The 26881-nt window shown below is 41.3% G+C and overlaps 1 protein-coding gene across 6 annotated transcripts in view; it reads left to right on the forward strand.

The window, feature by feature from the left end:
- The window catches only part of CROT (carnitine O-octanoyltransferase), a 71690-nt gene extending 57027 nt beyond the window's left edge, over positions 1 to 14663 (forward strand). For 4 of the 6 annotated variants that reach the window (XM_075587427.1, XM_075587428.1, XM_075587430.1 and 1 more), the window contains exons 12-17: positions 2453 to 2583; positions 4755 to 4878; positions 5634 to 5712; positions 6328 to 6421; positions 9811 to 9930; positions 10852 to 14663. In XM_075587427.1, the coding sequence (XP_075443542.1) occupies positions 2453 to 2583; positions 4755 to 4878; positions 5634 to 5712; positions 6328 to 6421; positions 9811 to 9930; positions 10852 to 10972 (669 nt within the window). In that variant the 3' untranslated portion in view covers positions 10973 to 14663. Of the gene's footprint in view, positions 1 to 2452; positions 2584 to 4110; positions 4696 to 4754; positions 4879 to 5633; positions 5713 to 6327; positions 6422 to 9810; positions 9931 to 10851 lie in introns of those variants that run through there. The other 2 variants (XR_012799285.1, XM_075587431.1) reach the window with 2 other exon arrangements.
- Positions 14664 to 26881: the final 12218 nt, after the last annotated feature.

Consider the following 26881-nt stretch of genomic DNA (forward strand, 5'->3'; position numbering starts at 1 on the left):
ATTAGTTGTTGTGCTGGCTGCTGCAGAGTATCTCATTCTTAGCCTCAGTCTGTGCAGTTTCTTTTCCTTATTGCTAATTAGACCCTTCAGGAGTTTTTCATGGAATGTTTGGAGTCCTCTCCATGTGTCTATGTGAATTTCTCCTGTCTCCAGGATGCTGTCTATTGTCACCTTTGTCTTTCTCCTGTTACTGTAAGAGATGCTGATGAGATGGTTCCTTAATCTTTCTGAGTTCCTGGTGCACAGTTGTTGGGAGAATTTTGTGTTGTATGTGGTAGCAAGTGGGTTTTTGAGGACGAGTCCTTTCGGGATCAGAGGCTCCTTCTTGCATTTGCTGAGGAAGATGATATCGCTGTCTAGTTGTGCCTGTTTTTTCAGTAAATCCTTTAGCTTCATTTGGGTGATGTACAATGTGGTATCTTCCATATTTTCATGTAGAGGTATCAGTACCGTGTTAGCCGAGCTTCAATAATCAAAAAATAAATAAATAGATGATACCGTTCTGTGGCTAACGAAATGCTTTTATTTTACACCGGGGGAAGGACCAGCACAGATAACATTCCAAGAGACACTGTTTTTAAGTAATCCTTGCTTCATTCATTGTAACATCGCCGGAAGAAGAGATCAGTGTATCTCGAAAGCTCGCACAAATAAAAGCATTCCGTTAGCCACAGAACGGTATCATCTATTTATTTTTTGATTTTATATATATATATATATATATATATTAGTAATAAAATACTGGCACAAAAATATTAAGTATTTTCTAATAACTGAATTCAGGAATAATGGGTTAATCTGGAGTCCAATCTAAATTTGTTAAAATCCAAAAACTACACGGAGTTTAAGGTTTTTTTTTTTTTTTGTAGATAATTTGCCGGTTTGTAAAAATACTGCACCAGTGTAACTTAATGATTAGTCAGAGCCAAGTATAAGATCTTTCACCTCATTACTTTTTAATGGTGTTTGGATATCCTAAAACCTAGTATCGTTTTTTTCAATCTTAACAATACTCCAGATTACCTCATCATTTGTCCACTGAGCTATAAGGAAAGGCGTTGTGTTTTTGTTAATAGATTCTTTGCAGGTTGATACACACTTGACTTTTTTTATTTTTTTAAATGTAGGGCCAGAATTGAAGTTCATTATATCATAGACTAATACTTCTTAACAATAATTAATCCGTTGATTTTTTTTTTTTGGGTGCCGACACAGCTAGTCCACTAAGGGTTTATTAGAAGTAGTCCAATGCAGTATAACTAACAGCTCCACGATAAAAGTCTAAAGTAAGACGCGTCTTATTCTAGAACTTTATTTCTGTACTAACAGTGCAGAGATACGGTAAAAGCAGGTTTTACAAACTGTTCCCAGGTAACTCCCTGACAATCATTACACTGTGTACACTCTGACCACTCCCCCTCATCAATACCAAGACTTGCAGCTGTTGACTTTTTAGTTCTAGTATTCTCTCATAAAAGGGGATCTTTCCTGTTTCTAAAGTAATAATTTTTTGGGCACCCTTATATAGGTCATCATGCCATCTGTTTTATCAACATATTGTTTTAACATCATTAATCAGGAGAGGGGTCAGTATAATTGGAATTTAGTGTCAGCTCTTTGACTGGTCAATGTATACTTTCTTTCCTTTCTTTCTTTCCTTCCTTCCTTTCTTTCTTTCCTTCCTTTCTTTCTTTCTTTCTTTCTTTCTTTCCTTCCTAAAAATGGGGACCTGCCTGGGTGCATTAGCTACAAAGATGAGGGAATAGAAATACGTGAAGGCCGGCACTGCGGGGCTTTGAAAAATGAAAGACGTTTATTACAAAAGTGTCAACATTTCAACTTTTTTGTAATAAACTTCTTCCAATTTTTCAAAGTCCTGCAGTGCCGGCCTTCCCTTGTTTATATAGAGGGAGAGATAACAAGGATGAGAAGTGCATGCTCCATAGTGTGATAGAGTACAGAAATGTTTCATTGACAAATTCTCACTTCTAATATATCAAATAAAAAATTGTGTACATTTGCAAGGTACCGTGGGTCCGCAGTAGCATACAGTAGATATAATTCACCATAGCAGGTGTCAATGCTTCTTGTATGATTGCACGTGTCACGTAGACCAGCAGCAACGTCCAGCTGGAGAGGCCTTCAATGGTTGTAGCAAGAACCCAAATGATTTAGGTGCAGGAGCGTCCAGGTCAGAATTCCAGATTGGCGGGCTTTACTTGAAGCTTTTTAGGCAATGTACCACCGGCAACGCTGACAGAGGTGTATAATTCCAGCGTGGTAGTGACGGATGAGAGTGTGGAATTCCACAGACCCCACGTGTTGCATCAGGTATCCCTACACGTCTCGTCACTTACAACGCGACTTCACCAGGGCTGACTTTTGGGACCTCCAAAACTATTTTCTTGTGTCATTATTAATGTCACTTAGTAGTGTTAAATCTATTTTTCAGGGTTCGGATTTACAGCTAGCCAACTATGCATTCACATCCTTTGGGAAAACACTTGTCAAGAAGAAGAAACTTCACCCAGATACCTTTATCCAGCTTGCTCTTCAGTTGGCTTTTTACAAACTTCATGGACGGTAAGTGTGAATTATCTAGTTACTGTAGATAATAATACCATGTTCGTGTATAGCGCTGCTAGTTTTACGTAGCGCTTTACAGAGACATTTTGCAGGCACAAGTCCCTGCCCTGTGGAGCTTACAACCTATGTTTTTGGTGCCATGAGGCACAAGGAGATAAAGTGACTTGCACAAGGTCACAAGGAGCTGACACCGGGAATTGAACCAGGCTCCCCCGCTTCAAACTCTCAGTGACAGTGTCTTTACTCATTGAGCCAATCCTTCTCCAGGTGGGAGTTATTAATATTGTACTCGGCACATGGAATAATATTTTTCCAATTGCCTCTGTCATGTCGGGGTCAAATTACAGATTTGTTTCCAACCAGCACTTTTTCTTTTTGGTCTTTCAAATTTGGAGCTTCGAATTAATTGATTGTTTGATTTATTGATGCAAATTGAGTAAACAGTGATCTCTTCTTTAGCCACACAGCTACGAAACTTTTTAGTTTTTTAGCTGCTCAAATCAGTCTTACAACCATGGTTGTCTGCAACTGGTTGTTTAAAATGTGTTGATGATTGACCTAAGAAAAAAAGTTCCATGGCAAAGACTGAAATATTTGTCAATACATTCTCAAAGTGGGCATCTTAAAGCAGCAATCTGTTCTGCTTGTTTCTTTTTATTGTTCAAGTAATAAAAAACAATGTGGTCCGCAGGAACTGAGCTGCTACTTCAAGGAGAAACAGCACAGAAAATAAGCGCAAACCCAAATCACCAAGTGTTAATATAAACAAAATAAATGAATATCACCACTGGGGAGATGCAGCTGGTATGAGGGTGTTTCCCAACACCCTAAGATTAGGCAACAAGAACACTCCCAAGCGCAAAAACTCCCCTCGGGCATGTAAAAAAAGGAAGAAAACAACATAGTGCAAATGTGTAAAATAACAACTACATTAATTGCAGATTCAACTAATGAATGCCCACTCACGTGGTAAAGGAATTTTTTGGCGTTTCCAGATTTCTGATCTGGAGCAGTTTTAGGGCAGGAATTCTCCCGCGCCATATATAAAAAGAAGAAAGGTGTATATATAGTGTAATGCAATTTAATAAAAGACATACACATGAGCAGTGAGCTCATTCAACTCACATGCTCCCACAGGAACAAGAGCAATTTGACCACTCTGGGTCCTGCAACAATCTCCGCCGTGCCTCTCTGTAGCTTTTGCGTGAAGCTTGGAGAATCTGTATGCTCCTGAGCAATAGTATGTATAATAAATAACATGTTTACAGGATTATAACATTAGGATCACAATAATTGTATGTCTCACAGAGGTCAGCCAGTGTCATTGAGTGGTCAAAGCAACAGTAGCACACAGTTAGCCTCTTTACTATTTGGCTCCTCATGGACTAGTGTTGTTTTACGTATTCTTCTACATGGTACACATGTTTGAAATCTCAATTGGTATGTCTTTAGGGAGTGGTCTTGGATCTATTTACCACATCCCTCTTTACAATCATTTTTATTTTCATTATATATATTAAACAGTTATATCCTGGCACCTTACTGGCAAGAAATCACCTTGGTTAAGGTGATATTGAAATAAAAAAAATCTAATTTCTGGGAGTCTGGTAAATTAAGGTATTTTATTGCCTGACGGCTTGGTAATATATTGAAAGTGTTACTGACTCTTCACTAGTAAATGCTAATAATACAAGTATATTGTTTAAATGGCATTTTCAGTTTACTACATGATTTAAACATACACTGACCAATGGTGGTGAGTACCCATCTCCTTATTTATATTCTTTTAACTTGGTCACTTATGTTACAAAAAATAGGTCTACCCAATCCATGCTGCTAGAGTTTTATATATGTATATTTATTTTCTTCACCTTGATAGAGATCCATAGGCTCTCCTGGATCTATCACAATAGTCCATTTGCTTTAAAATAGACTTTAAATCTCTAGGATAAGAATACTTGTTATAAACAGTGCAGCCTCACTACGTGGCCAGTAGAAAGGGGAAACGTCATTGGGAGGCTCCCAGAGCTGGGGGCTTTGTGGTTGAGCTCTGGGGCACCACAAGTATCTATAAAGGTGACAACAAAAGTGATATCTGGTGAGGTGGGGGGAGGAGGGGCTGCTTTTAATACGGTCTTTCCATAAACTGATTTCTTTTATTCTCTTAGCCCTGGTTGCTGCTATGAAACCGCTACCACTAGGATGTTCTATCATGGACGTACAGAGACCATGAGGCCCTGCACGGTGGAAGCGGTGGAGTGGTGCCGCTCCATGCTCGATCCTTCATTCACTGTAGGTGCTGAGAATAGCTGGATATTTTTACAGCATTGAGTTGACACCTTCATTTCTGAAATACACTTTTGTGATCAGAGACTTGGGATCGAGTGGCAAAGAGTAGTTTTTGGGGAGGAAAGCTGGAGAGATATTCAAGCATTATCTGCTTAGAGCTGATACATAATAATAATAGCATGTTCTTGTATAGTGCTGCTAGTTTTACGTAGCGCTTTACAGAGACATGTTGCAGGCACAGGTCCCTGCCCCATGGAGCTTACAATCTGTTTTTGGTGCCTGAGGCACATGGAGATAAAGTGACTTGCCCAAGGTCACAATGATACATAAAGCAAGAGATTACTATCTGTTCTTTCTGTGCTATGTTCCCAGTCCTCTTCCTTTCCCTTACTATTGGCCCCTGCTGAAGTTAATTGCCATCAGCTAAATATTATCAACTTCCATTCACTTACAAGCCCAAGTTCTAACCGAAGCATGTAGCCCTCTTCTGACAGACAGGAAGACGTATGTGTTCCTGGAAAAGAGGAGCTTCTCTAGGTGACTTCTTTCCCATGTCTTGCATTATATTTAAAAAGATGAACCAGGTCTTGTCCAAATGGAAGAAGGAGATCTTGTTCTATTGTTGGGAAGGAACCTGCTTTCCTGGGCCATGCGCAGTTGTGTATGATGAAGTTCAGATTTGAAAGTAATATACTCGCAATTTTTATCTAAACAAAAAAAGTTACATCTTGTTTTTTTGTTATTTTTTATTTCTGCAGCTCACTCAGCGTCAACAGCTAATGCTAAAAGCATTTGCAAAGCATAACAAAATGATGAAGGAATGCCAGCTTGGAAAAGGTAGGCAGCCTAAAAAGTAAGACAATAAATATCAGTGGCCTTCTGATATGTTTCAACAGTCATATTTTGGAAATAAAAATGTAAGGGAATATTTCATATGTTTAATCAGTACTAGATATAATAGTGTAACATGCCAGTAACATGGAATAGTCCTCAACTGGTATGCGCTTTTGAGATGCCCAGAAAGCAGAGATTTCTTAAAATATTTTAAAGCTGTATTTATTTTTTATTTATAAAATGGTTTACCAGTACATACAGTACATTGTTACCTCTCATTTTCAAGTATGTCCAGGGCACAGAGTTATGATGATAATACATGGTTACATTAAATGAAGGGGGTTATACATTATAATAATGATTCTCATGTAATATCTAGATTCCTTAACCGGAATATGGCTTTAATAAAATGGTGGGGGTTAGTAAAGTCATTTCCCCAAATGGGCTGTCTATGTACAACCACACTATCAGGAATTAGTCTTATTCTGGTAATGCGTATAATGTGCCACATTTAACGACACTACTGAATGCTTTGAGAATGTAGGAGTCCTTCGTTAGTATTTAATTATGCGTTTGTTACATTGTGTTAACCCTTCGTTGTACATTTTCCATTTGCAGGATTTGACCGTCATCTTCTAGGTCTTCTCCTTATTGCAAAAGAGCAAGGACTTGCTGTACCAGAACTCTACACTGACCCAGCTTTTACAAGAAGGTGACCGTTTTGAGTCTTTGTTCTCAGACCATTTAACGTGTGCTTCTGTTCTAGAGCGACTTTGAGGGATAGGATTGATGTCTCTGGATATTTTAACTTTAATGTGATCTTATGTTGGAGAGGTAATTATTATAGGAATATTACATTGTTGTAGAGCAGTGTTTAATATTATCTTTATGAAAACTAACCCTTTCCCTAACATAAGGGTACGTTTCATCTGATCATTATTGTTTTGATGGTCTTGAAACAAAGTGGTTTATCCACATGTAGTAATGTTCTTTATGGGATCCTGTTGCTTAGGTTATTGTATAGACCATACTGAAGGTGTAGGGACGATGCTTATGGTAAAAAAAAAAGATCTTTAAACAAAACTGTTGGTGTTTAGTTAGGCCAGCAGAAAGTATATCATCCTAGTGGTGCTAGAAAAGTGTTAAGAGAGTACATCTCATCGGTTCTGAGCATTGTCTGATAACCTTCATCAGATGTCTTGCCTTTTTTTAGTCAGATTACCATGTGAGTTCTTTTTGTTGTTGGTCAAAGAAAGGTGGGAAGTCTGGGACTCGCATTTCCCAGATACTGCTCTGTATACAAAGCATATAAACAGGACCGCCCAAATCGCCAGATTAACCGTTTACTTTGACAAATTCAGCATTCTCTGTAACAGCTCTCAGACTAAATGACTTTGTAGGTATAGTGACCCAGTCCAGAGACCTTGTCCCAGGTTCTCTTGTACAGCCATGGATAAATTGTCAGGCCCACATTATAAAATGCTGCTTTTACACTGCTGTTTGACACTTCCGATTTGTTCATCTTGCACTTTTCGTACGGTAATGTCAGAGTCCACTCAATTCTGATTTTGCAACTTGCCATTACATTAAAAATGTTTCAGGTTCAATTCTGTTCTCTAAATGTTTTACACCAGGGATTCTCAAACCGTGCTCCCTGGATCATAAGTGGTTCCCAAAACATTTTGTGGCAGTCACTGAAATGCTTCAGATTTTACTTAATTTAGTTGTTTTTTTTTGCCGTTGTGACTTTTCTATAATTAACAAAAATTGTTATTTAGGTAACATTTTTTTTTTCTCCTGTAGTTTCATCAGAAATTCAGGCATTAATTTGAAGTTTTAGAGTCCACCAATACGCTGGACCTGTGCCAACCAATGTGATTGTTTCTTATATGGTATCTGTGCATCTATTGGGATGAAATAAAGTGTCCAAGTATAGCAGTATCAAGCATTCTCAATGCTTTACATCAGCGTTTCCCAAATGGTGGGTCGCGACCCGGCACCGGGCCACGGCACCAAAATTGCCGGGTCGCAGCGAGGCTGGCCGCGCGGTGTCTCCCATCCCCCTGCTCAATTTTAAAAAAATGGCGGCGATTTCCCCCTGCGGTCCCGCGCGCTTGCGCAGGGCCTGCTCCCTTCCTCCCCCCCGCTCCTTCCGGAGAAGGAAGTACCAGCTCCTCTGCGGCCGGCATGTTACATGGGGCGGAGGGGGAAGTTCAAGCTCCTACTTGAGCGCCTGCTTCCCCCCGCAGCCAGCTTCCCGAGCTCACCTCCCGTGGCACCCCCTCCCGAGCCCACACCCCGTCCCCCCAAGCCCACCTCCCATCCCCCCAAGCCCACCTCCCGTCCCGGGCAGCAGGGGATATCGGGGGCAGCAGGGGAAAGCGTCCGGTGGCAAGGTAAGTCACCCCACCCAGTCACTGCCTCCTGGCCCCCTCCCACCCAAGTGCCCCTGGTCCCCTCCCTCCCACCCACCCAAGTGCCCCTGGTTCCCTCCCACCCACCCAAGTGCCCCTGGTCCCCTCCCTCCCACCCACCCAAGTGCCCCTGGTCCCCTCCCACCCACCCACCCAAGTGCCCCTGGTCCCCACCCACCCACCCAAGTGCCCCTGGTCCCCTCCCTCCCACCCATCCAAGTGCCCCTGGTACCCTCCCTCCCACCCACCCAAGTGCCCCTGGTCCCCTCCCACCCACCCAAGTGCCCCTGGTCCCCTCCCACCCACCCAAGTGCCCCTGGTCCCCTCCCACCCACCCAAGTGCCCCTGGTCCCCTCCCACCCACCCAAGTGCCCCTGGCCCCCTCCCTCCCTCCCACCCAAGTGCCCCTGGCCCCCTCCCTCCCACCCAAGTGCCCCTGGCCCCCTCCCTCCCACCCAAGTGCCCCTGGCCCCCTCCCTCCCACCCAAGTGCCCCTGGCTCCTTCCCTCCCACCCAAGTGCCCCTGGCCCCTTCCCTCCCTCCCACCCAAGTGCCCCTGGCCCCCTCTCCAGTCACTCACATACGTTGTTGCCTGTAATTCACTGTTTGTGTCTGTGTGGGTATAGGGGAAAGCGAGTGTGTGTGGGTATAGGGGAGAGCGAGTGTGGGTGTGTGTGTGTGTATCTGTATAAGTGTGTGTGTGTGTGTGTGTATCAGTGTGTGTGTGTATCTGTGTGGCTGCGTGTGTGTCAGTGGCTGCGTGTGTGTGTCAGTGGCTGCGTGTGTGTGTATCAGAGGCTGGCTGTGTGTATGTATCAGTGTGTGTGTCAGTGGCTGCGTGTGTCAGTGGCTGCGTGTCTGTCAGTGGCTGTGTGTGTGTGTATCAGTGGCTGTGTGTGTGTGTGTGTATCAGTGGCTGTGTGTGTGTCTGTGCAGGCCCTATAGGCCAGTATAGGCGATACAATTTTTAGTGGGTCACGAAGGAGAAGTTCAAAAATAACCGGGTCACGGAAAAAAAAGTTTGGGAAACCCTGCTTTACATTTTAAGTAACAATGTTACAAATCTGAATATTTTATGGAACCAATGGCAGACAGTCCACTTTTAAGAGTTAGGATATGGTGAGTGTGGTGCTCAACAATTGTAACCAATTCCATCTGTAGTAGATAATAATATCATAATTGATAGTCCAAGTGAAGATGGGAGTGCCCCCAATGATGTAGAACAAAACTGGAGGGGATTAGTGACTAGTGGAGTCTGCCTGACATCCACAACCATGTACACTATAATAAACACCCAACCAGATATATTGTATATGAAGGACAATGTCCGTGGTAAACAGGAAATAATAATGGCACTGCGGCTCTTTACCTGTGTTTCCCAAGGGGCACTCTCATCATCCGTGGCGTGCAATCCATCCGTTGTAGATACAGGGAGATAGTAGATGTAGATAGAGCGCAGCCGAGGACATCCTGCTTCCGGTATCCAGAGAAGGAAAAAAGGCCAGGCCACTCCAAAACTAACAAAAGGGTAATTTATTGCAAGCTAAACATACAGTGAAAACGGACTACATGAACGCACTTTTAAGAGTTACATATAATATAATACTGGCAGATTATGTTGTGTTCGCTCAGGTTCATGTGGTTACAGTTCTATATCAATTCTGTGTTCCCCAATTTTTTATTACAGTGGAGGAGGTGGGAATTTTCTCCTTTCGACCAGCCTTATTGGCTACACAAATGTCCATGGGGGTGTGGTTCCTATGATACATGACGGCTATGGCCTTTTCTATAGAATCCGCGATGACAGGTAAAAGCAGAAACTATTAAACCAGAGCTTTCTTTACAAGCCCCTGGATGATGATCCCGTTTTGTATTATCTATTGCTGCTGCTTTTTTCTATATTCTGAAAGGTTTCCTTCCTTCTGAATGGCCGAGCTTCCAAGTCATGCAGGGAATGGTGCCATATTCCCAGTACAAAGTCCTAGTAGCCAAATTGTTACTAGAGAAGTGTTGTAGATTGTGATGCCTTTTTGGTTTGTTTTTTTGTTCATGCGTAGATGAAATGATAATGTGCAGAGCTTTCGAAGTAAGAGATGTGCTCCATACAGTTGAAGAGACCTCTGAGGCTTGAAAGGTCTGTAAGATATCATTTTACCTATGAAGAACTCAAGTTGATCCCTGTGAATGTATCACAACCTACAGCACAAAACACACTTCTCCTGGACCAATATGGTTACTCGAACTTTTTGAACTACAATATATTTAAAATACAACCAGGTGAAGGACAAGCACTTTCCCTTGTATACCTTCTCACCAAGACCCACTTTGCTATTTCTAGTATCCATAAAAACATGCACTTTCAGTTCCCTTTTATTGCAGATTAGGTAACTTTAAAACAAATTTTGATATATATTCCGAATTTAAGGGCGCTGCTAATTTATCCTCTTTATATTGTCCCACATTGTTCCTTTTAGACCTTTGTTGATCATCATGACTGTATCATTTTCACATTTTGTGCCCTTTAGCTTTTCTGCTGTTATTGTGCTAAAATGTGAAAATCTACATTAAAAACAATGGTCCGTATATATTAACAAATATATGGTCCAAAGAGCTTTGAACCGGTATATAGTAAATATATTTAATCACTGTGACTTATTTCTTTTTGAATCCAATTTGCCAAAGTTCTCTTACATTTTTGGAAAACTGTTTTGGTCTCTCCGCTGTTCAGATTTGTGGTGGTGTGTACCTCCTGGAACTCCAGCCCAGAGACGGATGCAGAGAAGCTGTGCAGGACGGTGTTCCAAACCTTCCACGAGATGATACAGCTGATGGTCAATGCTCAGCTTTAAAGACTGATCCACGCTTGCTGGTTTTTTTTGTTTGTTTTTTTTTCATAGCAGAAATAATGTATACGATTTAATATTCTGTTTACAATTCCTTCTGAAGCAATACTTAAATAGCGAGGAGAAACCGCAGGTCGCTCACAAGGACATACGGATGTAGCCTGCCTCGTTGTTCCTAGTGTTTACACATATCCGGTTATTACTCGGAATATCACCGTTTCCATAGGATTCAATGGCAGTGATGGCACAGAATATCACAACAGATCCTGCCATATCCTCCAGAGGGAACAGCGAAGTTTGCTATATCTGTATTTTACAGCCGCAATGCAAACCAAATGCAATATCCTTTGCATGAAACAATGCAGTGTACACAATGCAAAAGCAATGCAAAGCCACATCAAATTAGTATTTGATGCTGTTTTTGTTTGTGGATATAAACATCAGCAGTGCCAATCTCCTCCACCACTTTTAAATAAGCATTAGATACTGTCTGTGTGAATCATTTCATTGCATACACAATACAGTATAGGGAAATTTGAGAGTGATGATGTTTGTAAAGTTGCAGCTATAGATTGGAGGTCCGGTATTTACTGAACTTGATGACGTATGATGGTTTTTTTAAGTTACTATGTAATTGACAGTGACGTTAAATAATATTTTCTGCATGTGGGAGAAGCAGGTTTAAATCAGAAGAGAAAGCAGAAGGCCTCCACTGAGGGCACTGAATTGGGTTATTTTTCACACTAAACTATAAATGCTTTGATAATAGGGAGTGCTGTGTGAAAAAACATTTTACACATTTGCAAGACGTTTGCTTTGGACACTAATTTTTTTTTTTTTTTAGTCTGCTGTTTTATTCAGCAAACCATTCTAGTTCATACTGTACATGCACTTATCCAAGTATTATTGGCTTCCATCAGAACTGCCCCAGACACGTTTCACTATTGAATATGACCTTGAAGTCACCCATACCACAACATTAACGGGGTTTGAAATGCTTTACTTGAGTTGTGTTATTCAGATTGGCCTCAGTCGTCCACTCACTTATCTAAAAGTGGCTGAGTAAATGGCACTGCCGTTTTAAAGAGGCAATCCAAGCAGCACTTAAAAGAAAAGGAAAAAGAAACACTTTTGTTTGTTTTTTAAATATATGCAGTCTTTAATCACCATGATCGATCAACGTAGATCCTGCTTCTCTGCGTTCACTAAATGGCTGCCTTTTCGTTTCAATCAATCCTTCAGTCAGTGTAACTCGGCAGCTACAATATACTCTTATATTACTAAGGTAACATCTATTGTTAAAGTTTGTAGCTCTAACTGCTGGGAACATTGGCAACAAATGATCACAAACAAAGTGTAAAGTGTTACAAATATTTTGCACTGCTGGGGAGGTGGGCTAAAACCTGCTATAGAAATGAAAAGATACTCATTATATTAAAACTAATTAAAAATGGCATTAAAAGTTGAATAATAAAAAATGCAGTATTATCTAATACTACGAAACCAATTTAATAAAAAAAAAAAGAGACGTAGTATACGGCTTGGATTGCCTCTTTTTAAAAAAAAATCCCTTTGTTGCCAGAGAGACCATCATCCCTTTGGCAGCGGAGGGGTAAGCAAACATTCCACTTGTTTTAACCTATAATGAGAAAAGTGTTTCTAATTACTAATTATATTCTCATAATCCTAAAATGGAATGTCATTTTATCTGATTTGATTTTTTTTTTTAATAGCACTTATGATTCCCTTTTCTTTTTATGGGTATGTCTATTATGCAAATGTTTTGTCAGATTTTACATGAGGAACTCGAGTGTCGATTACCTTTTTTTTTTAGGATATGAAAAGCTGAATAAGTTATTGCGTAATACAGCCACTAGATGTCATATGTAACTCATAGAAATACCTTCTTTTACAACAGTGACTCCATCAACGTGGCTACTTTTAGATAAGCCCTATGTACGGCTATCTCAATTGTCACAACTGGACATGTAATGCAGCACCCACCTCCACCCAGCTCAGGTACTTCTAAACAATAAGCCTCTAATGTTGTAGCGGGCTGAGGGCAGCAAGGATAAGTGTAGTCTGCTGTTTGTATTTCTGACTTGTTGGCTGAGCATGTCTTAACCTCAGTAAGTGGCTCAAGGTCAGGGTGAGGGAGCGTGAATGGCGACCATTTATTGTGCTCCCCTGCCATCAGGAAAACAACATTGTGATACCTTGTTCCTATTGTGCATGAGAATGCACAGTAGCCCAGGCTTCTATAGTCAAGACCAACATATTAACCACTATGACCTCTTGCCAGACTTATATCTTTCACTAGACAATCCCTTATGGTGCTTTTGTGCCTACTTTTCCCGAGAACAACATTTCATAGGAATTCCATATTTACAGACCAGGGTTTTAGCTGACTGCTCTTTCCCCTTGTCAACCATGCTCTGATCTTCTATAAGAATGAGTTATCTGTCCTGCAAGTAGTGTATTTTAAAATTCTGTTTATGCAGCTAACTTCTGTCTGATTGGACTGTATATAAGTTTCCGGGCAAACATCTCAGCGTTCATATTTCACACACCACACTGGAAATGTCATGATATAGCTGCGGCAGTTATCATTATTTCATAAGGCTGCTCTTATTGTAGACATGGTGGCGCGAATTTCTGAAGCCGGTCAAATTTGATTTCTCAGAGGCTGTCGCCACATGTGACAGCCTCTGAACCAATCAAATACCTGGTCGCCGGAAAGCAAATTACAACTTTCGCTAGCGGCGACGGGTGACGTCGCCGTCACTATAAGCTCGGCCTTAGATGGAAGCCTTTCAGTCAAAATTCATAGAAGGAAGAGCTTGACTTTTTAACGGTCTGATTGCCATCACCAGAGCAAAATACACCAGGTTTAAAACTAATAAAAACACAGGGTCAGGATTTGAGAGGAGTACAGACTTTACCTTTTGAGTTTGCCTTTAATTCTCTTTATTGCAGATCTGAGATACCAGATGAAAATGGGCTAAAGCGTATAATCTGGTGACATGCAAATACCTGCTGTGCGTCTTTGTATTACACATGCTTGTCCCAGTTAGCCGCAAACAGTAACAGAATACCTTCCCTGCCTTTTTAAACATTGTTTTAAAGTGAAGGTTTTGTTCTTTTGGCGGAAGCTCGCAGTTCTAGGCGGATCCATTTCTTAGTCTGAACATGACGGTGTAGCTTAGTACAAACATGACACCTTATCAGGGGAAGTGGGAGTAGGCCGGGGCCTCCTCAGCGGATCACATATGATAGTCATCTGTAGAGCTTTGATGTGGCTTGAGCTCACCAGTCCCCTCTCCATGTCTTTGTAGTATTGCCCTGCTAGGGCTTAGTCCCCCAGTACCCTCCTGTGCTAAGCATGGGCCACAGATCCTGGTGAACCTATTGGAGGCCTCCCTCAGATATGCGGTCCCATTTTCCATGGCACAAGTTTGCCGTGTGTGAAGGTTATTTTTAATAGACAGTCAGACTAACCTACACATTATTTTGTACTGTTATTCTTTAAAAAAAAAAAACGGAACTCTTTTATACATTCTGTTTTCTTAAGCGACTAATGATAGGTGTGAGCTTAACTAATTGCTGCAATCATTGCAGTTTAGTTATAGAGAAGATTGTTAAAAAAAAAAAAACAATAATTAAAAGTGGCCATTTTAAAGCCCTTGCACAATTAAAATCAGAATTTCCGATGGCAAACTACTATAGTATATCACTTTTTCACCGTGTTCAAGATTAGAAAAAGTAATTTGTAAAGAAACCAAAGAATGTAAAAGTGGGGCTGCAGCTTTAAGTCACGTGACATTGGGGGACAGATTCTCCATGAAATAAATGGGTCCGTAATATTCTTTATTCTTCTAAACGTAAACATTGTTAAGGACATTCTGATCAAGAACATCTTCACATCTGTACTTTAGGAGTTTACAATGATTTTATTTTGATTGTATCTTAAGGGCTCAGTGGCATGTGCACTAATCCATTTTATAATGACGTGTATTAGAAATAGTCACCAAGGTTGACAATAAAATTGATCAAGCAAAGACTACTGTGAGCCAATATTATCCTGTTTTACTTCATTCAGATGCCATTTTCCGCATTCAAAATAGAAAGAGAAGAGGAAATTCTAGCTCTGTTGGATAATCTATTCTGTTAGATACACACTAAGTGTATAATAATTGACACTTGTACAATGAATACGTATTTGTACAAGATGTACTGTATCTGTTTAAGACGTAAGATGAGGAGAATTGGGACATTGGGACAATCTACCCAGAGTAGACACTGCAGTATCCAGATTGATGAGGAGGGTACCGCCCCCTCCCTCCCTAGAGGACGCAGCATCTTTAAGAAATCCTGTAGACTAAATGATAGACTGCCTGCTAAAAATGTTGTATTCTTTAATAGGACAAACAAAACAGCTCAACCAAATGTCCCATCAATTTGAATAGAAGATGGTCTAATGTCCTGTCTTCAGAGGGCTGGGTTCCTTAGCCCCCCAAGGTTCTGCCAGGGAACTTCCAAATGTGTATGTGAAAAACAGAAAAGACACAAACAGACCTCTTAGATAAGTAAAAAAATATCTAATAAGACACCAGCCCCTATCCTTACTTACAAGTAAAGAATCTGTAGTGCAGCATTAGAGGAATACAAGGGTAAGTTCCACCATAGCAGAGAACAGCTCCCATCAGTGTTAGTGTCCATAGAACATTGCATATAACTGCCGTCCTTAACTGGAACACTTCGTGATGTTCTGCTCTGCCTGGTAGTAGCCTGTCAGGGGTGCCCGGTGGGATCCACATCTCTAGGGGAACCGCAATCGGCCGCAATCACAAGGCTCCCGTCGTGATCCTCTGATCTCTTCCAGGTACTCGCGCCCACAGCTGACGTTCGCGTCTGGTCGTATGCCAAAGAAAAGAACTTGCTGTCCTTGCAACACTCTGAATTGAATGGTCAGAGCGTCACCATGCGAACCCAACTAGTTTGCTTACTCCTTAAGGAGTAAGCAAAACTAGTTGGGTTCGCATGGTGGCGCTGTTACCATTCTATTCAGAATGTTGCAAGGACAGTAAGTTATTTTCTCTGACATACGGCCAGATTTGACACCGTGATGTCAGGTGCGAACGTCAGCTGTGGGCACGAGTACCCGGAAGAGATCAGAGGATCATGACGGGAGCCTTGTGATTGCGGGCGATTGCGGTTCCCTTGAGATGCGAATCCCACCAGGCACCCCTGACGGGCTACTACCAGGCAGCAGAACATCACAGTGTTCCAGTAAAGGACGGTAGCTATATGCAATGTTCTATGGACCCTCACACTGATGGGACACTGTTCTATGCTATGGTGGAACTTACCCTTGTATTCCTCTGATGCTGCACTACAGATTATTTACTTGTAAGGCTGCAACCATGGTAAACACTGGAGAGGGCACCAGCGTTCACTGAGCTTCTCCCCGCCGCCTGCAGCAGGAGAGATCTGTGCCCTGCATACAGAGGAGACGGGGAGGTGTGTCGGGAGTGTGGCCGTGACGTCACGGAGCTGGTTCGCCCTCATTGGGTGAACCGCTCACGTGACCCAGCTGCCGCAAGTGAAAACAGATTTTTCTGTTCCCTCCTGCATCGCGAGCGCCGGTGCCTCTGCTCTCGTGCGCGTTGGCATGCTCTATAGACAGCCTCATAGCGGCACATCTATGTGATCGCGCCGCGCGCTCCCTCCTGCATGCTGTCGCAATCACCATGCCCGCAGCCCTAAGTAAGGATAGGGGCTTGTGTCCTATTATATATTTTTTGCTTATCTAAGAGGTCTGTGTTTGTCTTTTCTGTTTTTCACATACACATTCTATAATAGGAGCTTCCTTCAAGCCCCTCATTGCTTCAGCTTGTCTGGTAAGAACTATGAATATCTGGTTCTCCAGTATTCAGGAGGCAATAGAAGTGGGGACATCACAACAGAAGATCCTTAAAGACTGCACCATCGACATCCAGTTTGGTGCCAGTGAGGACAGATGCAAGCGGCTGATCTCTGGAGTGGCACAATAGAGAAGGATTAGGTTATTTCGGATCTAGCTTTGTGGCTAGAAAAAAAGTACAAGAGGTTAGAGGTATTGTTTCACTGAATTTATACATTGAAAGTGTAAATTCCCTATGAGAAAATTTTTATGGAGTGTTAAAGAAATCAATTCCTCTATCAAAAGAAATAAAATATTGAAGCGCCTTTAGTCGGACGTGGCACTAATTCAGGAAACGCACCCAGATGCGGCAGAAAGCGAAAAACATAGGAGGGTCTGGGAAGGCTCAAGTCTATTTATTCCACAGCAAAATGGGGGGAAAAAAGACAGTCCAACCCAAATTAATACATGCGGATCAGATGGGATTTGTAAAAGACAGAGCCTCCTGTAAGGAATATAAGAAATGTCCTAACAGCTATACGCTGGACTAAAGCTAATCTGCAAAGTAATAAGAGCAATATTTCAGTGGATGTCGAAAAGGTTTTTGATAATGTAGGATGACCATATCTGATGAATGGGAATTACAAGAACTTTTCCTGGGAGCTATTAAATCGATGTATAAGGATCCAAAGGCAAAAATAATAGCAGCAGGTTTATTATCATAGGAGATTACTTTATTTAGGGGAATATGGCAAGAATGGCCCTTGTCTCTTTTTGTTGTTAAATATCGCAATTGAACCACAGGCTGACTATTTTAGAGAGATGACAGAGTTTAAGGGGATTCAAATAGGAGAAAAAGAAACCAAGATGGCCTTGTTCGCAGATGAATTATTGATGCTAGTATCAAATCCAGAGGTGGCTGTAAAAAAGAAACGCCCGACATTTGAGAAGTTTTGAAAATTCTCAGAATTCGAGGGTAATGCAGCCAAAAGAGAAATACTTATTCTAACGAGTAAAAACAATGTTAAATAGGATGAAAAGTGACCATTTAAAGTAAGACGAAAACCACTGGCATTTATAACGAACCGGAGGGGAAGCACCTGTATAGAAATAATTTTGGGGCAATCATCCCCAAGATGATGGCAGAACCTACCACTAAATCTTTCGGGCAGATGCCAGTTTGTTAAAATGATTAGTTTTGCTAGATTGATAACATCTGAAAGGGGTAAATCAGTGTTCTTGAAACACTCTGATATTAAATTATTGAAAAAGGCAATCACAATATGTATCTTGAAAAAATGGAGAAACAGAATCACTATTAATAAATTATATTTAAAAAAACAATTGGGAGGGATTAATCTACCAAATATTAGAAAGTACAATATGGCCTATGTAGCAAGGCATGTAGGGGATTGGATAATGGGAAATAGCCATTACTAATGCTTAGAGTTGGAGGAACAGACGGTGGCCCCAGGAAGCCTTCCGGGGATCTTGCATGCTACATGGGGGGAAATACCAATAGAAGCCAAAGAGAATCTGCTAATAAAGGATACTTGGAGAATATTAAGAAAACAATTCAGGGCATCCTATATTTGCTCAAAGTTCCTAACTATACAGGGTCATTTAAAGTTTCCCCCAGGACGACTGATGCAGACCTTTTCACACATGGAGTAGTAAGGGGAAAATAAAATGATTACCTTTCGGGAATTAAAAGAACAGAAGGGGCTACCTCAAGCGCATCACTTCTCTTACATTCAAAGTTATGCACTACTACAAAAGTATGCAGAGTTATACATTCCTACTGGGAACAAATTATTTTGATGCTTTTTTTTTTTAGGGTTCCAATAGCCCACAATATCTCAAATTTGTATAACCTGGCTCAGTAATAAAGACTGTTGAAAGATCCAAGAAAGGTGGTAGCTAGATGGAATAGAGACTTCCCAGAAATAGGAGTGGACCCGCTTCTCCATGGATTAACTCGAGTTAGGAAAATCATAGTCTGAGGAGTGGAAAGAGATGCAATACAAGATCTTGCATAGGGCCTATTACGCCTTTGATATTTGGTATAAAAAAAAAAGTATCCAAAGTGCTCCCAGGAAAGAGCAGAGGTAAAAACACTGTCTCTGTGACTACAGGGCTATTTCTTACTTCAGGAATATGGTTTTACAATAGATTTTAAAACTCACTGGGATAATCACAGTAAAAGAGCCCTTGTCCTTACTGTTTTGGAAACATAGAAATCTGGAAGGAAATTAATGTGGGAAAAAATATCTCAAGCTTAGCAGGTTGCTTGGAGCACGAAAAACGGTGATGATAAAGTGGATCAAGCCTGATTCTCCTACAATAGACACCTTAAAAGACTGTTTGACTAAATTAATGCTACCTGACAAGCTGGAAGCAGAGACAAATCAAGAACTTAGAACCGAGAATTGTTTTAGAAAATGGGAAAAGCTTATTGATGCAATGTCACAACAGGATAGAAACTTGATTGGTCTTATTACGTAACAAGACATCTCAATTTGGCAAGACCTACTTCACCAGCAATAAGACTGTTTCAATCCGGTTCATATACATCATAAGCAACAGAGTTACTGCTAAACTATTTTTTTGGATGTATAATTAGACACGCTCTGACCTTCCAAACAAAAGGTCTATCTATTGGTGGTAAAAACGTGAGTTGCTGTGGTTTTTGTGCACTAGTAAATACAAGAATCACTAAGCAAGGAAACCATTTTTTATTTTTATTTGAAAACATCAGAAAAACAAAAATGATGTAGACATTTGGTCATAATAAAATGTAATCTTTTAACAGATTCAGTGTGTGCATCATTGGACCTATATATTTATACTTCATGGTCTGTTGTGCACCAATATATTAGGGACTAGCTGATATACCCGGCGTTGCCCGGGCGTGGAAGGGCAGGGGGCATGGAGTGAAAGGGGGGGGGGGCAAAGGGCAGGGAGGGGGGGGCAAAAGGCAGGGGGGGGGGGGCAAAGGGCAGGGAGGGGGGGACTCAATCCCCCCCCACAAACACACACACAATCCCCCCCACACACAATCACACAATCCCCACACTCAATCCCCACACACACACACAATCCCCCCCCACACACAATCCCCCCCCCCCCCCACACACACACACAATCCCCCCACCCCCCCACACACACTCAATCCCCCCACACACACACTCAATCACTCCCCCCCACCACCAACACACATACACTTAATCAGTCCACAATTTCACCTGGGGGGGCGACATGCTCCGATCCCCCAACCCCCCATGCTGCTGAAAACGGGAAGCAGACAGGAAGAGAAGGAGGATCTTGTCTGTGTGCATAGAGAAGCCCCGCCCCCTCTGCAAGACACAGACATAGAAGCAGCAGCACGGAGCTTCTGGCCCCGCCCCCTCTGCAAGACACAGACATAGAAGCAGCAGCACGGAGCTTCTGGCCCCGCCCCCTCTGCAAGACACAGACATAGAAGCAGCAGCACGGATCTTCTGGCCCCGCCCCCTCTGCAAGACACAGACATAGAAGCAGCAGCACGGATCTTCTGGCCCCGCCCCCTCTGCAAGACACAGACATAGAAGCAGCAGCACGGATCTTCTGGCCCGCCCCCTCTGCAAGACACAGACATAGAAGCAGCAGCACGGATCTTCTGGCCCCGCCCCCTCTGCAAGACACAGACATAGAAGCAGCAGCACGGATCTTCTGGCCCCGCCCCCTCTGCAAGACACAGACATAGAAGCAGCAGCATGGAGCACCCGTGCACAGCTCTGGCCGCCCCCAGGTTTCCTTGCAAGCTGCTCGCACCCCCCCTACATAATCGTGCGCCCCCCAGTTTGTAAAACACCCCCCCCCTACCGTGTGTGTGTGTTTGGCCCGTCACTCCGCCTCAGGCCAATGAGAGGTGTGCAGGGGCAGGCGGGCGGCCCAAGGGACCAATGAGATTTCCCCTAGGGACACCGGACATCCAGACAGGCATACAGTGCTTTCACTAATATAGTATAAGATTTCTGCAAGTGGCAAGTACCCTCCAGATACGAACCACTTTTTTCTGACATTTCGTCTATCTCCCTGGTAGCACCCAACCTCCATACGACTCCCCTGCTATAACAGTGTTTGGTGCGAGGTATCTCAACATATTTCTAAAGTGGATCAAGCCTGATTCTCCTACGATAGACATCTTAAAAGACTGTTTGACTAAATTAATGCTTCCTGACAAGTTGGAAGCAGAGACAAATCAAGAACTTAGAACCGAGAATTGTTTTAGAAAATGTGAAAAGCTTATTGATGTCACAACAGGATAGAAACTTGATTAAACAGACATTTAACACACCTCTTGGGGCCTCCTCAGACTAATATCGGAAGGTCAAAGATAATGGCACTGGTTGTATTATAATATAGCAGGGGTGCGCAAACTGTCGCTGCGCCCCCCTGCATCCACTCCCCTGGTGCTCGCGCCCCCCTTACCTGCCTATCGGCATCAGTGGGGTCATGTGATGTGACGTCACATGACCGCGCTGCGTTATTTGCCGCCACGTTGCCATGTCAACTTGTCATCTGAAGCCGGCTGATCCTCTGTAAATTTAGTTGCAGAGGCCTCACACGATCCCCCGGCATTTAATTTAAATACCTTGGGGAAGAGCGCGGGGCCTCTGCAACTGCCGCGCCCCCCCCCCCCCCGAAAAATCCTGTGCCCCCTGTTTGCGCACCCCTATAATATAGGATAGACAGAGCAGGATGACAATTGGAATACCTCCCATCTGTCCATGTTTGGAAAGTGTATATTGAAAGCTGAAGTTTGCATTTAAGAAAAACATTTTTGTATGTTTATTTGTATTTTTCATTATTATTTGTGTAAGTGTGTATAACTTTTAGTTTTAAAGTAGGATGTTCAATATGAATAACCAGTCTGTGTATAAATATGCTTATTTTCTGCAATAAAATGTCATTCTTTGTACTGTAATGTCTATTTGTTTTATAATAAAATAGGTTTGGAAAACCTCAATAAAAAGACTTAAAAGTAAAGAAATAAAAATAAAGACTGCACCATCATGTCAGAGTCACTGGATTTTCTCTGCAACGCTTCATTTGACACAACCATATTGCTTGCCAGATCTTCCGAAATGTCCACAACCACGCGCAGAGCTCACTGGCTGAAACCCTGGGCTGCGGGTGTGTCATCAAAGAATTTGAATATTATAGTACTTAGGAGAACTAAGAGAAAGAATCCCCTTGGTGGTGCACAGCACTGATAGTGTGAAAAGTGTAATGACTTAAAATAGCTTTATTTAATATAAAGTTTAAAAAAAGGCATTTTAAGGACATAAATAAAAATGTGAAAAGAAATGCCAAATATAGTATTTCTTTTAATGGCGAAACCCTGTTGAAATCACAGGGCACTAACCAAAGTGCCAACACTTAGTGAAAGGAGATAATTAGTTACCATGTATATAGATAACTATAATGTCATTGCCATCCACATAGTAATTAAATAAAAAAATAACCATAGGGTGCAAATAACCGGCTTTAGCAGAACAATAGTTACTTCTGCTGTGAGCATATATATAGCAACAGTTAAATCGAGTTGCTTATGCCCTAATCGTAGGTGTCGTATGCAAGGTGTTAAAATGCTAATAGGATCAATCGGCTGCTCATATTTACAGTGCCTGAGTTAGAGGTTTGTATTCTAGCAGATCTAGAGTAACCCAGTCAGTAGAGGGGTGAGTCACTGTCAATAGTGTAATTCTTACGTCTCATTTCTTTCCGCTGCCTATCGCGGATTACTTCGAGTGGTGATAGAATATCTGACGATCGTGCGTTCAGTGCGTTACTGCTGCGAGATAAGCGTGGATGGTATAACACTATTTGCACACTCTGCTCTTTGTACTAGTAACAAGGCTGCGGTTAGGGAGTCTTAGACATATCTAATTATTGGAAACGTCCTTCCCTGATGTAGTGAACCAGTGTTTGTGTACATTTACCCATAAATTAGTTGATTTTTATAAGGACCGGAATACCCCAGGTAGAAATACAAATCACTTCAATAAAGAGTACCACTTTTAAGGTACATCAGATAATTAAAAACGTATTAAACCAGATTATATGTGGATAACAAGTGTTGCACACTCACATGGTTAGTTGTTGAGGTCCACAGTTCAAGACCAGATTAATAGCGGTTAGTGGTAAGACCTCTAGCCATGCTCCAGAAGTTTTCAATGAAGCTGCCAGTATAGTTACCCGACATACATTTCGCCATTTGAAATCATGGCTTTTTCTGGGGTTGGCGTTGCGAGTGTTTCCGACCGCCCCTTTATACTGTATTGGTTGTCTAGGCAACCGCGGGACGCTTATGACACTCTTGCGACTAGATACATTAGTATCAATGTAGTCTGTTAATGCCTTAGATAGAGCATACCAATGTTCTGTCAGATTCTACTTATTGTTGCCGGTTTTATAAGGCTTATAGTGCACTAGCACCATTGATCATAGTAAATTACAGGGAAAAGGGAGACCAAAAAGCGCACCAGCACAAACGGAGCAGGAAGAAACCAGAACAAAAAAATGATTAAAAGGGCACTTTAATGTGGCAAAAGACCCATCCAATGCATTTCGAACGTCGCAGCGTTCTTTTTCAAGGATAAAACACAATGTGATAACATCCATTATATACCCTCTTACCTGTGGGCCATTTCGCGCCAAAAATCAGAACCTGATGACGTCATAACAGAGCGACTCAGTGCCGATCTAAGGGCAAAAGGAAGTACCAAAGGCAGTGTGGCCATTTTGGATGTGGGCAAACATAGGAACACAATAACAAAGCTTTATTGACCATTCCAGCAGAACAAAATACATTGCTGCTAACTGGACAAGCATATTTAAACGAAATAAAGCTATATTAAACTAAACTAATGCTTAATAAAGGGTACTATTATATCAAGGAAAAACATGAACAAGGTGGATTAAAAAACTAGCTGTGTTGCAACTAAGTTATATACAAAAAAAAAGTTAAAAATAAAAACCTCTAGACATGATTAAAAAAATGTGCAAGAAAAATAAATTTAAAGACATATTACACATACATACTGCATAACACAGATTGTGTACCTAAATCATAGGAACCAGGGAAATACAACCATTATAAAATATGAAGTATTATCCACAAGATACATCAAAGAACAATTTAAGCTTACATATTAGCATAATATTTGCATGATAAGGCATAGGTTCAAAGGTTATAATGACAAGAATATAATGTCCAATATAATGACAATTGTCTTATTTAATCTGTATTACCAACTAATTACACCATAATACGTCTATCACAAAAATGTTTACAAAAAATGTGTTAGTTGCCAGTCAATGTTCAAGCCCATAGGGAAGCGCGTTTGGAGAGTGAAGATCCAATACGCCTCCCTACGGTCCAGAAGGTTGATATGATCACCTCCTCTAGATTTAGAAATAACTGATTCAATCCCCAAAAAGGAAAAATTATTAATTCCTCCCTGACCACATTCAGTGAAGTGTTTTGAGACTGGATGATTAGTGTCTCTCAATTTTATGAGCCTTAAATGCTCTAACATCCTGACCTTAAGGGCTCTAGTCGTCCTCCCCACATACCTCTTGCCACAACCACATGTTATTAGATAAATCACAAATTGACTTTTACAATTTATAAAACTGTTAATCTTAAATTCCTTATTTGGTAATATATTCACACCATGTGGCGGTGGCAAGGCAAACTGGAAAAAACTTTTGGCAGGCTTCATGTGTTTACATGCACTACAAGAGCCACATTTGAAGGAACCCCTAGTGATAAAAGTTTTTTTGAGACCAGAAGATTTAAGTTCACTTGGTGAAACATGAGATCCAATTGTTCTCGCTCTACGATATACAAAAGTAGGACCAGAATCCACATATTTTTTAAGGACAGGGTCCATGGATAAGACATTCCAATGTTTTGAAATTATAGAGTTTACTTTTCCACTTTGTTTACTAAATTGTGAAATAAAAAGAGGACATTTGTTTTTTAATTCTGTCAGTCCATGTGAGTCCTGTTTAATACCAATTGTCTTAACATTGTTAGCAAGGCGAGAATCTCCAATTGGATGTGTGGGCAACAATGATGCTCTCTCTGTATGTAATGCATTTTCAAATGCAATTGCTAAATGTGATTTGGGGTATCCCCTTTCCAAAAATCTCCTTGTAAGCTCCTCAGACTGAGAAAGGAAACCACTCATAGTGGAACAATTCCTTCTCAGTCTGAGGAACTGTCCCCTTGGTATGGCCTTTATGACATGGGATGGGTGGCAGCTGTCCGCCCTAAGAAAGGTGTTCCTGGCATTTTGCTTCCTATAAACATCCGTTTGGATTTTTTTGTCTATGTCTACAAATAATTGTAGATCCAGAAATTCAATGTGATGGAAATGAAAATTTAATGTAAATCTTAGATTATAAAGATTATTATTAAGATAAGATACAAAAGTGTGAAGTGTAGTGACATCCCCCCTCCAAATAATAATTAGGTCGTCCACAAATCTTTTATAAAAAACAATATTGTGACGAAATAAATTAGTGCTCGAATAAATAAAAAGTGCTTCCCACCATCCCATAAATAAGTTCGCAAAAGAAGGAGCAAAACTTGTACCCATAGCAGTGCCAATAAGTTGCAAATAAAACTTACCATTAAATGTGAAAAAGTTGTGCGTGAGTAAAAAGTGTATAGCGTCCAAAATAAAAGCCAATTGAAAAATTGATATTTCTGGTATCTCAATAAATTGGCGGACCGCTGCCAAACCATGGTCATGTTGTATAACAGAATACAGAGAGGTAACATCAAGTGTTACCCACAGGTAATCATTACCCCATTTAACATTTTTGATCTGATCAAGAAGATCACCAGAGTCCCGTATAAATGAGGGCAATTTCCTAACAAATGGCTGAAGAAAACCATTAACATATCTTGACAGACCATCTCCCAAAGATCCAATACTAGAGACAATGGGACGACCTGGAGGGTCGACCAATGTCTTGTGGATCTTTGGGAGATGGTGGAAGATAGGAATAATGGGATGAGATGGAATAATGAATTTAACCTCGTCCTTCGACAGAACTTCCATAATAACACCTGAGTCAACCAGTTCTACAAGGAACTCCAAGAATTGCGGTGTGGGGTCGGCGGATAGTACACGATAGGACCGGCCATCATCCAGTTGGCGTAATGCCTCCCTGATGTAACCGTCTCTGCCCTGCACCACCACCGCACCCCCCTTGTCCGCACTCTTAATGACCAATGCAGAATTATTTTTCAAAGATTTTAAAGCTAAACGTTCACTTTGATTCAAATTGTCATGATCTATATAGGATAGGGAAAATCCCTGAGCTAGAAGACGAAGGTCTCTTATAACCAGATTTTCAAACATAGTCAGAAATTGACCCTTGACATGAGTGGGGTAGAACACAGAACTCCTTTTTAGGCCTGAATTCCATTCAGAAAATGTAGGAATATTAACATCATCAACCGTCTGTTCAGATAAAAGATCATTCATATCTTGCAGGGTACAAAAATCATTAAATGTATGTAAAGCAATAGATACACAATAGATAAAGCGACTAGATACATTAGTATCAATGTAGTCTGTTAATGCCTTAGATAGAGCATACCAATGTTCTGTCAGATTCTACTTATTGTTGCCGGTTTTATAAGGCTTATAGTGCACTAGCACCATTGATCATAGTAAATTATGCTGAGTATTAAAAATATGTTAAAGAGGTGTTAAAAAGGTGCCTGGACAACATTTTAAGTGTGGCAGTCAAGGGGTAAACTGTGATGAGTTTATTCCTACACAGTAGAAGCAGGATCCCACTTGATAGGAACACTTATGTGTAGACAATTGTGGCAAAAGTAGAGGCTTGATGTGATATTTATAGGAAGGAGGTATACATAAACCCCTCGTTTAGTCCATTAGGAGACAAGGTGTGAAGAGTATAAATACACCTTGCCTCCTTTT

This window comes from Ascaphus truei, chromosome 2, assembly GCF_040206685.1.
Source record: "Ascaphus truei isolate aAscTru1 chromosome 2, aAscTru1.hap1, whole genome shotgun sequence".
Taxonomy (NCBI): Eukaryota; Metazoa; Chordata; class Amphibia; order Anura; family Ascaphidae; genus Ascaphus; species Ascaphus truei.